The sequence below is a fragment of the Aythya fuligula genome, chromosome 3 (assembly GCF_009819795.1).
Source record: "Aythya fuligula isolate bAytFul2 chromosome 3, bAytFul2.pri, whole genome shotgun sequence".
In the NCBI taxonomy this organism is placed as follows: domain Eukaryota; kingdom Metazoa; phylum Chordata; class Aves; order Anseriformes; family Anatidae; genus Aythya; species Aythya fuligula.
In genome coordinates, this window is record NC_045561.1 from 41233232 (window position 1) to 41250493 (window position 17262).

General features: G+C 40.7%; 1 protein-coding gene across 2 annotated transcripts in view; it reads left to right on the forward strand.

The window, feature by feature from the left end:
- The window catches only part of PCNX2 (pecanex 2), a 159307-nt gene that overhangs the window by 112165 nt on the left and 29880 nt on the right, over positions 1–17262 (forward strand). For both annotated transcript variants that reach the window (XM_032183690.1, XM_032183691.1), the window contains exons 24-25: positions 9134–9192; positions 11384–11599. In XM_032183690.1, the coding sequence (XP_032039581.1) occupies positions 9134–9192; positions 11384–11599 (275 nt within the window). The remainder of the gene's footprint in view (positions 1–9133; positions 9193–11383; positions 11600–17262) is intronic.

Sequence of the window (17262 nt, forward strand, 5' to 3'; positions counted from 1 at the left end):
GGATTTAACTCCATTCACTGCTCTCTTTGAGACCAGCCATGCACCCAGTTTTTTTACTCAAGGAAGCGTACACCCCTGGGTAACATTGGGTGTAACCCAATGAAGCACACACCCCATTCCTTGGGTTTCTGATGGGACATCTGCCACTCCAGGTGATGTGATCTGGAGCTGAAAGTCTCAGAGAATTGAGACAATAGCTTGTTTGTTTTTTGTTTTTTTTTTTTTCAAGGAGATGGAGGAACTCAAGTAGGTTAAAAAGAAAAAGTAAAAAAAAAAGCTCATTTTGACAGCGAGCAAACTGTGAAATTCCTAGCAAGCTCTTCAAAATTCAGGAATCATACTGTGCCTATTTGTGCTCTGGCGGCGTGTGTGCAGAGCATGGGTGTTCTTCCCCGGAGTCAACACACGCTGTTTGTTTAGTGTGTGCACTTCTGTGGACCTTTCTGGGGGGATAGGGATGGGTGATTTTAAAGAAGAGATAAAAAAAAAAAAAAGGGCAATAAGGGAGGAGGTTAAGAAAGAACAACTTGTCATGCAACCATTTTTTACAGCTTTTGCTGCCATTGTTGTTGAAAAGAGAGGGGCGTGAATTCAGAAAGCTGGCCTGCTCTCATGAGCTGCTTGTCCCATGGGAGTCCAACTGTGAGAAATTTTCTCTTTAAAGCAAACAAACAACGTCAACAAAAAAACAGGTTTGATGCTACACTGGGTTTGTCCTGTCGTTAGCTTGGGTTCTGCTTCCCAGTTTGAAGAGTCCTGTTTTACTCTGTATTTTCACAGCTGGTAGAATGATTAGGCCATAGATGGCAGGGAGAGAAAAGGAAATAGCAGTAAATCTTATTTAATGTATAGGCACTTTAAAGCATAGTGCTTGTTCCAATGCTGTTGTTTCATTCCACTGCTTTGCTTTTTTTCTTAAACACTTTGCCTCTCCCCCTCCTTCTGTCCTCTTATCTTGCTTTGTATCTTGGACACGGCAGCAGGCAGAACCGAGTAGAAAGTTTCCTTTCATTCCCCAGTGGGTCTAATCCCTGGATCATGCGGAGCAGCCCCTTCTCTGCTGCAGCTGTGACTTGTCCCCATAAAGAGCACACTGCCAGCAGCAATCCAGAGATTTCAGTGCCTACACGCCTCTCTCTCCTCTGCCCTGCTCCTTCCTGCCTCTGTTCTTTCTTGGTCATCTGGTTTGGTGCCTATTTTTGGGGAAGGCACAGCTTGCGTTTGTTTGGTTTGAAGGGTCTCTAGTGAATTACTGTGTGGTGTAACTAAATTAGTTAAGTGTCTCTAAAGAGGCTGTGATTAAGTTGCCAGTTATCTCAGAATGGCACTACCGGATGCCTCTCTGTGTCTGAGACTATGTGAACAAGTCTTTCTTTTCTCCAAGTGCATCAGTATGTTGTTGCTCTGTCATTGTGGTCTGGAAAATAGCTGCTGGTAAGGTTCTTCTAGCTGGGGATGGAGGGCAAGGAAGACCTGCCCTGTCTCAGATTTAGTGCAGTTTCCATTTTCTTTTTTCTGACTGGCTGACATCACTTGTTCCTCATGCACAGCCTACAGGTGGAGTGGGGAGCGTTTTCCCAGTGTGGACATAACCAGGACTGACCCCACATCATGCACGTGTGTGGGAAAAAAAGCTGTGAAATGTGCCCATCTGCTCCCTCCCTTCTTCCCATAAAATAACAAGCCTTCCACTTCCAAATGGTTATTTTTTAACATACCCTAGTGCATCTGGTTTCCCTGTGATCTGGCTTGTCTAGTACAGCTGCTGAACCCCCTGATCTGAACACAAAATGCCATTCACCCACAACTGTCTGTGGGCCTTGCTTGGGAGCTGCATATTCAGACCTTTCACGTTCTCCTTTTTCAGGCTGGTTTTCTTTTTTCTTTAGTCTTTTCTCATTATGTTGTTTAATTTCTCATATGTTCTTAGACCTCCGTAGTGGTGATGTTTACAGAGGAACAACTGCAGCAGATGTTTATAGTTCAGTAGTCTGAGACATTGATTTATAATGAATACTTTCAAGAAAGGTACATTAACCTCTGAAGTCAACAATTATAGCATGACTTAAGCATAAGAAAACCCTTTTTTCCCCGTATCTATAGGAGTTAGTTTGTCTTACTTCCTCAAATATAATTTCAGAAATATTTTGTTTTGACTATGTCGCTGCCAGTTGTCATTACTCAGAATTCAATCTTCTCTGAATGCTTTCAGCCCCTGGCATGAAAGGCACGTTGCACCAAGCAGTTCTGCAGCTCATTGCAATCTTTTCAGTTTCTTCTAAACTGCTTCTCCTTCTCTGCTAATTTTTGTGTTTGGCTGCTTCTGTTTCTCTGTTTTTATAACCGGAGCAGAAAGAAGCACTGTATTCCAGTTCAAAGATTTTACAGTACTGGGCTTACAGTTCCTTTGTTATCAGTTCCTATTCGGTTTTATTTCTGTTAGCCCCTTTGGTGACCACAGCTCTTTTAAGAGCGTTCTTCACTGGGTTGACCTCAGGGCTTCTCCAGGCTTGTATTGAGTGTTAAGATAATTTAAAACTCAGCAAAATAGTATAAATAAGTTTCAGCGTGTAGATAAAAACCACAGTGGGCACTCATTAGTGCCCGGGACTTACAAGTCGAAACAAACAGGATCAATGAATGAATGGCTTTTAGTCTGAATTTTTGGTGTGTTGTCTTCAAATCAGAATGGGTCACCTGATAGAGCATAATGAATTCTTTGAGTCTTTCTGATGCAAAGGGATTTAGATCCTTGAACCCTCAGCCTAGCTTGTTACTAGGGGATCCTGAGGTCTGCCCATGGATACAGCATTCCTGCTGATGGCAGTGGCACTCCCCACCTGGCAGTGATGCAAAAGCTGAAGCATTAGCAGGTTGCTGCTATTCTTCCTTCATTACTCTTCCTTCATAACTGGAAAATTTCCCCAATAAAGATGTTTTTTGGAAAAAAAAAAAAAAAAGCTTCTCTCTTGAAACTTTGAATATAAACTGCTCTCTGGGAAGTTGCACCCTGTTCTTCAGGCACATGTGTGGTCACAGTTCTGGCATTGGGGAGAGAATAGAGAAAAACAAAACATTTGAACAGTGAGGAACATCTTTGTCTGTATTCCAGTTTTAGCTCTTCATGAGCTCTGAAGTTGAATGTTACTCATTGTACTTGCTCATCTGATTGTCTTCTCAGGACCCTTTCCTCCCTGCTCTTGTACCTGTATGGTACATTTTTTTCACATTGCACACCATCAGCACTGTCACTGGACTTGTACCTACAGCACTGGCTTGGTCTTTAATCCCCTTCAGTGGATGTGCAGGGCTTTGAGGTGCTGCTTCAGGTAAAGCCCCAGGCTAAAAGAAGTCCTACAAGAAATCGTGTCCTGCTCCATGTCTTGACCTGCCATCTCCCTCTTAGCAAGTGCCCTCGTGTGTGTGCATGCCCCTTTGGCCACTTGCTGTAGCACAGATGTATGCACATGTCCTCTCCAAACCAGCCCTCGGCGTACTGCTACCACAACAAGAGTCACAGCTATCTGGGAAAAGACAGGTGAGGAAAAATGGGATCCTTCAGCCAAATAGAACTGGCATTAAGATAAATGTTTTCTAAGTTGCCAAGAGTTTTACACACAAGGGAGGCTATACAAAATTCAAAGCTGTATTTTGACTGTTTGGCAGTATCTCTTTAACTGGTAACATCTCCTCTTCTCAAATTTTGCCTGTGGCAGTCAATAAAATAAATTGAGGCTAATTGAATAGGAGCCATATGTGTGATAATTAATTGGGAGTGCATTCTGATTCAGTGCTCTGTAGTTCCCTGCCGAGCTAAAGATGCATTCACAACTCCAGTTCACTGAATCACTCTAAGAGGACAGAATAAAGACAGAAGGGAGGCATCAGAGAGAGAATGCATGCTGAGGCCATGCAGGAACGCAAGCAGAGATCAAAACCACAAGCAGGATAAATGAAAAGCGAAAGGGATGGGCAAAGAAGCAAAATGCGTGCAGCAGAGAGGATAGCGCAACAGACATTCATAATCACGAAGTCAGACCTATAGAGAAAAAAAAAATCATGAGAACAATAGAAGAAGACTTTGAGAGATATTTGGAAAGGAAAGCAGGAACAAGGCAGAAGAGAATAGACTCATAAATCAGAAATAGGAAGCAAGTAATATTTTAAGGGCTTGTATGGATATACAGTGGCACTACATTTTTATAAGCTATTCTTCTAATGCTTAGCTTCCAAATTATGTAAATCCAATGAGAATAAATGAACTCATGAAATTTCTGTCATGTTGAGTATTGGAAACCTATTGAAATGTATTTACTGAATTTCAATAAGAATAAGTGTTCTCAGAAAGTGTTCATCCTATTCACTTGGATAATGCAGATTGCCTCCTGTTTTAGATTTAACTGAATAAAATGTTTAGGGGCAAGCTGAAGTTAGGAGCAGTAAACTCATACTTTTCTTTCAAAAAGATGCTTACTCAACGAGCTTCTGTCAAGATGGAAAGATGGGAAAAGCTGAGATCCCAGAGGAGATGTTCAGCAGGAGTGTAACCATTGAAACTGAGGTGATGTGCAAGTTGTGTACAGATTGCAGCAGGGAAATGCTACGGCTTGCTCAAGTTCTGGTTGTGTCCTGATATGCAAGGGTATATACTAGACCCAAAATGCCTGAGGGCTTAGAAGAGCAAAATGTAAAATCTCTCTCACTTGGCTCTGAGATTATGCAAAATGCAGAATTATACCACATTGCCACTGAGAATTGTCCCTGAAGCTTTGTGTGAATTGGCAGTAGGTAAATACTGGATGAGTGCTGGAGAAATACTTTTTCTATCCTTTGGCTACCAGAGTTTGCTCTCAGAACACCACCTAGTTCAACCACGTGTTGGAGATTTTTTCAGTCTGAAATCTGTAGGGACTGCCATAATGACTGCTGGAAGTGATCAACATTCTCCGCAGTCCATGGAATTAGTGTGTATATATATATGAAAGAAATTAAGTAGCAAGGTAGACAGCTAAGATGAAAAAGGGTATTGGTGACATTTTGGTAAAGCATTTGTGAATATTTTGAAGTACACAGATACTCAAATAGCTAGCTTACAAATAAGAGGTGAGTTTCCCTGCTAAACCTTTGAATGTCAGAGCATTTAGGTGGGCTGTTTAAATTCATGTTTGGCCATTCAGCTTTTGATCTCAGATGCACATCTCTCACTTGCATTCCTTTTGGTGCAGAATGACACAAGCCTTGTTTGCAGGAACAGCAGGCTGCAGAATAGGCTAAGGTCTTAAACAGTCTCAGAAATAGTTTCTCAGAAAATGACCACAAACCAAACCATAACAAAAAACCTACAACCATGAATCTCTCAGAATGAATTATAAAAGTCTTTTAAGAAAGCAAAGGAAGGAAGCACAACAGGAAACATGATAGATAATAAAATGTCCCCATGTTTTAAAAGGAACCTTCAGCAGGACAGTCTTTAACAAGTTTTTTACATCTTAGCCTTCCCCCAGTTTTTCCTAGCATGCAATCAAAGCCACTTTTTATTTTGCTAGACAAAACACGGGGGGAGGGAGGGAAGGAAGGGAGGAAGAAAGCATGAAGAATAAAATTTAGAGTGAGTGATCAGGAAGGAGAAATTGTTCCATTTTTGAAAGATCTTTCCTTATTAACATGAATTAAACCTAGGGCATGTCTTCCATGCAACTGCCCAGAAAACCTGGCCATGGTTATGCACGAAGGGGCTGTCAGCCTTTGCTGTTATAATCGTGCTGAAAGTGTTCTGCCTTTTAGATGAAATTGATTTAAAACTACTTGGGCATCCTCACACGTCCAATTAGTACCATCATTTTTGCCTCTGGTGTCCTTCAAATATTCATGGATGCTTGCTTATTCTGCTATTTCCTTGTTCACCCCCCCACCCCTTGCTATCTTAGCCTACTACTACTGTGTTTTTAATGTTAAGCCTTCCGTTTATAGTGCCAGCAGCATAAGACATTCAAATGGAAATGCTGAGGATTTTTTCCAGACTCCATGAATAGTCATAGGGCTGCAGCATAGTAATGTTCCTCCCTGTTAGACTTGTCTGTTAGATGTCATGGAAAGATGGATTAAAATTCATTGGACACAGACAGACGAAGAACTTTGGATCTACCCTAGAAATGCATCTCATGCATCCCCCAGAGGGACTGCTTTTCTTTGTTTTGTTCCCTTTCATAGCAGAGATCCACTCCTTCACAGCAGGAATTCTGGAAATCTTGACTTTGTGTTTGGGGCAAAATCCAGCAACATCAAGGCAGATTGTGTTCATTTATGTTCATCTTCTGGAAATGAGCACTGCAATGATCTTTTTTTTCCCTTAGTTTGCCTAATTCTCACCATCTGTGGTATGTTCCCAGGCTGCCTGAATCCACCTCAGACTCTTTTCTACCTTTCTAAGGAATTTCGGAGAGCAAAGTTGAAGAAGACAGTCTTTCCAGGTTGAAAAACGAGGTTGTATTTTTGGACAAGGAAAGTATAGGAAGTGACTTCATCTTTTTGCAAAGGAAGCAATAGTTATAATGACACAAACAGCGGTACACAAGGCAGTAGATTATCTCACTGTCCATATAGATGCTAGATTAAAAGAGCATGAGCCAGTTCCTGAAATATCTAAGAAGGACGTTGACTTGAAAATTGAAGATGTTCAAAGACAATCACTTGCTCTCAGGGGCAAGTGCCCAAGGACCTGTGATTGGTTTGCATAGAATAATGCAGTTCAGGAAGAAATCCAATTACTGAGCTAATTATCACCTTGGATGAGTGGTAACAACCAGATTTCAAGCCAGAAGCCACTGGAGGCAAGCCCAAATCACCCACTTGTCCCAGAAGTTCGCTTTAGGGGGTCCTAGCTGACAGCAAAAAGCCCAGGAGTAAAGGTGTAGCAGTTGGAGCATCAGGAACAGTGTATTAGAGTTTAATGCTATGCAAATTCCCGTTGGCTTCAAGAAGGTGCAAACATAGCTTTGGTTACTAATGACTGTGGAAGATTTTTATCTGATTTTTACCTAGGTGTATTACCTGACTGAATTTATTGAAGTAAACTGAATCTCAGGACAAAAGTAGTTCACCATTTGCTTTTCCAACTGTACATATTGCCTTTGGTCTTCATAAAAATTTAAAACTATGCTTCAAAATATCAGTATAAAGCTTTGAGTTTCTCTAGTACTATCCAAAATGGTGAATCCTTTCTTATCTTGTGTCCCGAGGCCCATGTTTTCCCTCCTCAAGAAATCAATACTGTGCTTGGAATTGGGGGGAAAAGCCACAACAGAGCCTGGTTTCGTTTGGTTTGGGAGAACTGCACTGCTTCCTTCCCTTCTTCCTATTCAGGCTGCATTATCTCTCACAGAAAGACCTGAAGCACTTGCAATTTCCCTGATTGTTTCACATATCTCTCTTAAAAGGAGAAAAAGGGAAGGAAATGGAGCCAGAGCTACATACTGGGTGAAAGGACTCCTGCTAATATAGAATGGAATTTTCTGAAACATTACTTGATTTGTGTTGGTTTCAGTGTGCTTCAAGAACATAAATGCTTTACGGCTTGATAGAAATTTGGAGTGAAGAATAGTATTGACTTGTACCCCATTCTGCCACACTGATTTCAGAGAGACTGAAAGTTAAAAAAGAGCCTCATAACCTTAAAACATACGCGGTTCTGAAATCAGGAGCGTTTCTCTGCTGAGAATAGAAAATTGATTCAATTCTGTAACCTAATCTTTATGCTTACTCTTGCATATGTTGCATTTGCAGGTGGATGTATGTTAGGGTAGAGGAATTCTGACAACCTTTTTGAAATATAATCGTTCTTTATGTTCCAAATTGCTCAGAAGGCCCCCCAGCGTTACCGTTCTCTGTTGCATAGGAAATGAAAATTGCCGTTACAATAAGCTCAGCCAACCAGAGGCAGGAAGATAAATAATACATCAAATAAAATGTTAATGTATGTAGATAATGTACTAATATTAATTACAAATAAGTCTAATTAACACTCATATTCTCACCAACTGTATTTCTTGCACAGTTAAGAACATGCTTTTTTTAAAAGCAAAAATCAGTAGGGAGGGAAGTACAGCAGTTCTGTTCCTCTTTTCTGTACTACACGAAAGCCTGTGTATAGTTTTTCTTGTCAGTGAGTTTTCCAGAGCTCTTGGGAATGGGGTGGGTGGGCTGCAGAAGCTGGATGAAAAGACTTTCTGACATTAGGGACATCGGTGGCATCCTTCTCCCCAGGCAGCTTCAGTGTGAGCTTATAGCTTCACCTCAGAATCTTCCAGCCCTTTAAGTAACTTGTATATAGAAAATGTACATGAAATCTTAAAGCACCATTACCAGACTTGTATTTCAGGAAAATAAAGTACGTTTACTGTAGCATTCATGTTAGCTGAGGCTTTCACTTGTACCCTGAAGGCTTGGGAGATGCTTTGGACTCGTGGTGCTGAGTATCCCTAGCCACCACAGCAACCCCTGTTGGACACATTTTGCCCACAGTGGTTTACTTGTTCCTTATCTGTGGACTTTGTAAATATCTTTTGTTGCAGGTAGGTATAAAATCTCAATCCAGTCTACCTTACAGTTTCCCTCCTTTCTGTGACCATTTTTCCCATGTACTTTATATTCTACTGGTAGAGTGAAAACTCTGAGTAGGGACTGTGCCATTCCTAAGGGAAACAGAGTTCCCTGTGTATGGACTGAAGCATAGGGTTCACTCATTTTTAAGAGACAAGAATGGCCAAGGACTTTGTCATTGTTGTCTAGGTAAATTTGAAGCTAATTGTGTTTTTGTTTTTGTTTTTTTTTTTCCTTCTGTAGATGTTATACACCCACAGCAACACTTTCACACAAACAAAACCCTTTATGTTGAGCTATTGCCCTTAAGGCTTAGAAGGGAAGAGAGACTGATTTAGTGTTCTTCCTATTCAGTGTTGTGTTGGCACCTGGTTGATGTGTTTCTGGAGTCACTGTATGGGCACACTTGGAATAGACTGAGGACCAGGTTAGGAGTATGAATTGCATAATGGTATAGAATGTAAAGATATGTTTAAAATAAAATAAAAACATGTATTTAGGAAGAACTGACTGTACAACGTGTCTTTGTTTCCAGCACCAAAAGGTCGGACCATTCCAACACAAGACTGGCAATTCAGATCGAAAAGGATGCAGGTATGGCCTGGGAGTTTGGGTCATTTGTTTTGCTTGATTTGTAAAACACGATGTATTCACTCCAATAAGACTTAAGCTGAAAAGTTAAAGAGATGCAAAGGGTTTAAATGTTGTGTGAACAAACCGGAACATTTTAAATGTAATAGAGTGCCTCTTTAAGTCGTGTGCCTTGATAAGTAAATTTGCTCTTCAGTTACATGAAGCTGATTAGATAGGTGCTGGCATGCAAATCATATGGTTAGAAACAGCCTTTTTCCTTATGTGGAGCACACAGCAGACATCCTAGCTAGACTTAAAGGTTAGCTGTGGTCAGGAAAACATTTTGGAAAAAAGCAGCAGATTAACAGCACCCCTACCACTAAGCAGTTTGGGTAGACAGGTATCTCCTGTTCACTGGGGAGAAGCCTTTCTGGTGTGTGGGAAAGGAAGAGAGGGAGAAATCAGAAGGGTTTAAAAAAAACAACAAGTGAGTAGGCCTCTCCTCCATGTAATGGTTCATTAAGTGAGCTCTGATCCATGGCAATCCAAAACACCTTCCTGCATTGCACCATGCAATTCCTGTGAGACTGGGGAATGAGAGAGTTTTTTGACCAGTCAGTGCACACGCGTTGATACCTGAGCTGATGCTCTCCAGCACCTGGCAGGTCAGGGTCCTTTCCAGCAGAATCTGACACCCAGATTTTCTGCCAAATCCTGGTCCCACTGAGAGAGGCCAGGATTTCATAAGGGGGGTTCTTCCTCTTTCATGTTCTGCAGCTGATTTTATATTTCCACTGAGTTGTCAGAGGCTTGTACTGTGGAGATATTTACCTTGTAATTATTGTTGTCACATTTTTAACCTCCCTTTTTATGCTTATCCGTTAGATCAACAGCATGTACAAATACACATCTTCAGGTGTAATCCAGGGTGTCCAAGAGGGCAAGAGAAGTGTTAGCAGTTCAAGGCATATATAATGCTTTTTCATTATGTATCATTTCAAGGCGAAGTGTTAAGATGTTTCTCGAGGTCATTCTGTCATCTGATAGCCATAATCTCTATTATATATGCTAATTATATATGTTAATTGTATTTTTCAAAGCATAGCTCAAGCAACGTGTTCTTTTTGTGTGTGCTTTAAAAAATATTTTTTGACAAACATACTACAGAAGTTACAGAGCTGAGTGTATCTGTATGAACATACACACCTGTGTATCCATGCATTTGGGGCTACATGCATAATGGCCATGGTGATGAAGATGCACCTACATTTAAAAAGTATTAGAGGTGAGCCACTGATGCCTTATAGAAAAAAAGATATATTTCTCACCTCAAGCATATATATTATGTGAAATAGTACAAGCACAAACCAATACCACATTGGATTAGGTGGCACTATGTTAGCATTTGTGAAAAGTTTATTCCCTTTCTCTAATTATCATCGTAGAGTGCTAATTTTAATACAGATAAATGCCATAGACCTCTGAGATTGGACTTTTAGACTGTGACATGTTCTTACCTAGACAGTTGGCCAAAGCAATGTATAACTGGAGAGCTGATGCTATTTTTAAAGAGAGTAGTAGCAATTCTCATGTTGAATAAAGTGAGTTTCATTCTTTTTCAATATAATAAACGTGTGTTTTTTTTTAAGATATGTGCCACCATCTTAAATACTCAAAAGACACTTCATGGCTAATGAAAAATTCCTGGAGGACTAAAAGAAGTAACTCCCAGTAAATTAATGGAAAGTGTGTGACAAGTTCTTTAGTCAGTAAAAATCTCAGAAATTTAAATGTCTTAGATATTTACATTTAAGCTTATGTTCTGAAATAATATGATTTCTGGTTACTTAAAATAAAGAACATAAGTTAATAGTTATTAACTTAGCTTAGCAGAGTCTTTCAGGGGAGATGAAAAAACTTCTGCTGTTGTAAAACACGAAGGACGTAATTTGGTTCAGTCTGAACTATGTCATCACTAGTTTGATGTTCAAATTATTACATTCTTCATATTAACCAAAAGCTTCAGTCCTGATTCTCTAAAGGTCTAAAAAGCATCTAGGACATGCAGGCTGTATAAAGTATCATCAGAAAGATACCACCTAGCCAGCGGAAGATGCTTTATGCAGAAATAAAAAAGAACGTAGGACTTTATGCAGAAGGGCTTAGTTTGTTTGTTTGCTTCATTAACAAATGTGTACTGCTCTGGTTACAGGAAATGATGACAATAATCTCAACTCAATTTTTTATGAGCATTTGACAAGATCCCTGCAGGAGTCTCTTTGTGGAGATTTGATTCTGGGCCGCTGGGGAAACTACAGCACAGGAGACTGTTTTATTCTCGCATCAGATTATTTAAATGCCTTTGTGCACTTGATTGAAATTGGAAACGGCCTGGTCACCTTTCAGCTTAGAGGGCTGGAATTTCGAGGTAAGGATCCCCGATGATGTAAATCACAACAAAAACTGTCTGCCTTTCTTAACCTGTCACAGCTCTGTAGTAGGACATAAGAGTTTAAGGGTATTTTCTCTCTTTCTTTTTGTAGATATTTGTCTGTGTCTAAAAATACTATATTTCTTCCATCATTATTTGAATGACAGTGTTTTGAAACCTAGATATTAATAAATTTAGAGTCATGTTCTGAAGTATCATAAGATGTTCAGAAACATTTCTTTAGTCACAGATCTTTTCGGTTACACTTAGTCATGTATTAAGATTATTTCTCTCCTTCTATAACCATGAAAACTGAAGTTTCTCTTTAATTGTTCAACTTCCACACAAACTGGTCTTCAAAAAAACCACCAAATAGTGTAATGACTCTTCTCATGGAAACTATCCCATGTGAGAGATCATGCGAGATGCTGGTGGTGAGATGGTCTCCATCACAGCGGACCATGCAGGGAGAAGCAAGTGAATCAGGGCTTCATTTCTCTTTTATTTAGGAAGATCTGACTTCAGCTGTTCAATATATTCCTCTGTCAGGGCACTCCTCTTCAGGAAAAGATGACTGCATTCCCCTTCCTAAATGTTGTGGTATTGGTGAGGTCAGTTGCTCATGGTATCATGCTCCTGTCCTTTATTCTGTTGTTCTGCATCAAGTAGGGAGTAAACCCACAAAGCTTTTAAACAGTTTTTAAATTCTCTGCATGCTATACACAGTGGCTGTGTCTGTTGCTTGGATTTGTAACCTTTCAAAGATACCACTTTGCAATCGCAGATGACAGGAGTTTTCAAATCCTGGAATAAACAGCTTCCCAGGCTCAAGGGCTGAGCATCTAATGGGCGACATGCAGAGGAGTGTATAATCAAGGCAACTTTTCAGCAAGGTTGAGTATGAGAAAACAGGAGACAGACTGGCTCTTTGAATGCACTTAGGTGTGGGAGGGAAATAGGAAATAACATGCGTGGGCTCAGGTCTTGACTCTGCGACAGACTCTCCGTAGGATGTTGAGCAGGTTGTGGTACATGCTTGATGCTCACTTTCCTTTCTGTATGCTGGGGAAGAAGATAAGAAAAGTTATGTGGAAAACAGTAAATACCTGAAAAATCTCAGTATTGTGGTAGCTGGTGGGATACTTACTCAGTACAGAGGCAAATTATAAGAAGAAAAAGTCACTAGAAAGTGAGATAAAGAATTTGGTTATCAGCCTAGTAATTTCTTGTTGTTCGTGATGATGGTGATGTATGTGTGTACCTGTGGCTTTCTTCAACTTCAAAGGCATCTGTGCAAGTATAATCTTCTTGTGCGCCCCCAGGGTACGCAGTGGTGCTCCTATGTTTGAGATAGGTACTGAGGTTAATACCTTATAAAAGCCACAGGTGGAGAGGGTTTTTTTTTCGGTAGTTTTGGAACTTGCTATTATTTCTTTCATGTCCAGGCCAGACAAATGCAAATCTGTGTTGCTCTACAAGAACAGTTAAATACTGTGGCAGTTCAAGTCTCTTAGTTGCAGTCCTGCTGATTTCACAGGCTGATAAATCTCTAAGATAATTGCTTTTTTTTTTTTTTTTTTCCTTCTTTTTTTGAAGACAGTTTTAGTGGATCTGTCATTTTGGTGCCTCTTAGGTTACTCAAAGTACAATTCTTTATGGAAGCTTTGTGAAGTTAGAAAATGTTTCATTCGTTTCTGTAGATCTGAAAATAAAAGTGACTTCCAAGATAGTCTAAAAAGTGATGTACCTTGGAAAATGTTGGCATTAAGTTTATTTTTGTTGGGATTTTGAGTAAACAGGACTTTGAATAAACAGGACCATGCACATTTCCTTTAAAATCCCGATTTCACCAAATTATCTTTGCTCATCATCCTTTTGTGTTAAAATAGTTCATTATAGGATTTGAAATAAATAAATCTCATGCTTAAATTGTAAGAGTTTATTCTTTGTGCAGTTGCCACCTCCTGCTGAGTCCTTCTCCCCCATGCAGTTTAAGAAAAGTAAATCTTGCAAATACAGATGAAAAATATGAGAAGATGCTCAAACCACACTTTGGCTAGATAAAAAGCAGGCAGGCTTAATGAGCTGAAAGTTGAGTAGTGAATAACTGCATAGGTGTGTTGCAAGGAGGACTTTGAGCCATCTTGGTTTATTACCAGCCAGGTGCCATTTTGTGTCTGAGTCTGAGAGCAAAGCTCCAAAATTGTAGTGTGCCACCTCTGTATTCCCTAAAATCAGTTTGTGCAAACAAATGGGTCTGTGAATTGGCATTTCCATGCTGATTGCCTAACACTGCTTCTCTTTTTGAGCAGATCTAACATGTCTGCTCTCTGCAGCAGGTCTTTAAATTCAGCCTGGGCTGAGCCTCTGCAGCCTGTCATGTGTCTTGAGTTGCCTTTTGGAGCCAGATGAGTTCTTCTCATCAATATTTCCCTCCCCAAGCTCTCTCATGTTCCTCAGGAGGGGGTCGGCAGCCTTTGAGGGAGTATTCTTACCGACCATTCAAAGGACCTCAATCCACAGGACCAGCAGAGCAGCAGCAAACATGAACTAGGAAAGCACAGACAAATTACTGAGGGGGGAAGAGGAGGAGAGGAGTGACAAAAATGGGAATGGAAATCTCACCTAAACTACGAGAAAAAACGTATGATTATTTTTTGTCTTTGTGGACGTGATAGGTATGCGAAGGTTTCTCTATCTTTCAGAATATTTTCTCAAGATAGAGAAGGATACATTGGGAAGAGAAAGTTGGGTGTCTGAAGATTCAGATTACATTGTAAACAAAAAACAAAACAAACAAAAAAAAAAAACAAACAAAAAAACAAACAAACAAAAACCACTAATAGGATGGAATAATGGAACATACCTGAGGAGAGAACAGCTTGAACGAGTAGCATTGGACATGTAAGAGTAAACCCCTCAGGACCATGCAGAGTAGGTGCCAGAGAAACCACAAGAATTTCAAGGCTGTTTAAGCAGAAACAGATGAGCCCAGAGGGGAAGCAGGCACAAGCTGGATAAGATGGATCTGCCTGATGCAGACAGTAACAAATGTTTTGCAGACTCCAGACTGTGGGCAGGTAGTCTGCTGTGTGCCCCGTGGACGGGCTGAGGTGGTGTGTTGACACCAGGGTGCTGCTTTTGTCTCCAGCTAACCCATGAGGGCTGCTTTGCTTTAGGTAAGTCATGCTGCAGGACCGTGTCCTTTATGTAACAGGTTACATCCTTGTGTCATCAAGGAACTGGGCTGCTCTAGTGGGGCTGTGAGTTACATAGAGAAGACAGAGTCTGACTAAAAGGAACCAGAAGGTCTGACCTGAAGGCAGAAGCCGTGTGACGGGACAAGTCAAGGGCTGCTCTCAGCTCTGTGAAAGCTGAAAGTGAGCAGAAAATCTTTCTTTAGAGGTTTTCTTTGTTCCTTCCTTGAGCAGGATCGCTGCCTCCTATGGCAGGAATTCAGACCAGGCTGCCCCAAGCAGCAGGAAGGACCGACCATCTCCTGCCCCAGCTGGGTAGGATCCCATTTCAACTCCTGCAAATGCTCCGTGGTGGGTGTGGGGTGCAACTCAGCAGAGTAGGATTTTTTCTTTGGAACTTTGGAGCTTACAAAGCCAAGAGGCAGTTGCTGATAAACACTAGGCTTTCAGTCCACGTACAACCGCATTTCCTCTGCTTTGTGCATCTCATGTTCCTATTTTTAGTTGTCTGGTCATGTGCTGGTTTTTACATAGGACCCTGTTTTCATTCATTGTACAGATTGGTTTCCCACAAAGAGGGAAAAAAAAAAAAAGGGCTAGAGGACAAACTTGAGGTCTGTAATTTCTGAGCTTTGGCTGCTTGACTTCTACTTCAATTTCAAGCGTAATTTTAATTGAGGGCCCTAAAAATCTGCTGATCCTTAAATAAGAAGTTCACATTTGCTTGGGAAACGAGTGAATCACAACAATGTTCTCTGTGTCTGCAACTGTTTTCTGAGCAAACCAAAAGCAATATTTGCATTGTGGAGCTCTAGCCTTTCCTGTGAGTGTTTCTCATGCACTGGCAATGCTGCCACAGCAGCGTCCAAAGAAGAGGTCAGAGTGTCTTCCTGATTTAAGTGTACTGAGGGCAGGAGAGACCACCTCACGTATTTGCATCCAGCTTAATTAAGAGTTGGCATTATAAAATGACTGATCCAGATTCCTTTCTAACTGTGTATAATTGAAGCATGTGTCTCAGCTTTTAAATGAAAAGCATCTTTGCAGTCGGGTAAGAAAGAAGACACAGATTGAACAAACTGAAAGAACAGAGTTGGCAAAGCTGGCATTCCTCTCATCTTTAGTCCTGTTCAAACTGAGCATCTTGTATGAATTAGTTCTTCACTCTCCTTTCAAGTGATGGAGAGGGGATGTGCCTCCATCATTTGTCCTGTGTGTAACACAGGGGGAAGGCTTAAATACCTCCAGGTACCGAGAGGAGATGCTCATTCCTACCAAACATAGAGAGGGTATTGATGAGCTTGGGGTTGGTGAAAACTTTCTGCAAGTTTTGGATTGTGCAGCTGCACATTGGTGTGGGGGAATCAAGCCCTTCAGTAACTTAACGATGCTGTCTGTGCTAGACCACAGTGGTACGCTAAAAGCAACCTGCCAGAAGAAATACATAATGTATCATTTAATTTGAAAGGGAGAGACAGGGAAAAACCCACAATCAAGGAACAAGCAGAAAGAATGTCAAAATATCTACCTCCCGCAAGTTCCCTGTAGAACGAGGAAGCCTTAAAATATTTTCCTGTTTAGTCTGTGCCTCGACAAAATGTCTTTTGGAGAACATCCAGTTAGGCGTAGCATGTGCAGAAATTACTCATGGATGATGCTGCTGAAATCTTGAGGAGCTGTTTTCTAACTCATTCCGGGTATTCTTCAATCATATAATTAACTTCTAAATCTCTGCCGTGATTTTGTTACTGAACGTTGCACGTGCAATATTCACGCTTCACTTGGAACTTCATTAGATGAAGCAAGGGAAGAAGCACAGAGCAAGCACAGCTGTAATTGCACGTAGTGGCAGGCAGCTGTGGCAGCAGGATGGGATTGCCGGTGGGGCTTTCTCTTTGTTAGCTAGTTTATTTTCCACGCAAAATGGCGTACGAATGCAGCCAGTTTAAGGTATATGCTTTAGGCACAGTAATGATGTCTAAGAAACAAGGACAGTTACTCATTTTGGCAGCGTGTGGATATGCTGTATGGTTTTGTTACAGTAGCAAGTACATTACCAGTGCAAGGAGTATTTGTTGGTGCTTGGTTTCTGTGTTTGAAGGCTCTATAGCATGAGCAAGAATCAATCATTATTTAAAGACTGGTTGCAGCATTCCCTTTTTACTTTTTCAAATCAGTTCATACTGTTGGGAAGTAAAAGTTGCCATCTTTATGTCTTTCATGAGGCCATGCTTGATGTATGTTTGGTGACTGCACAAAACCATCAAAAGATATTGATAAATTACAAGGAGTTCAGAGAAAAGCAGCCATTTTTAACACGTCTCTTTCGAGAGAAGGTTAAAAGAATTGAATGCACATTGTTTGCAGGAAAGAACAAAGGCTGAGAGACATGATGTTCAGAAATATTATGGGCATGAACAGAAAGGATGCAGAAGGATTTCTTTGATTTAATCACGGTGAAGT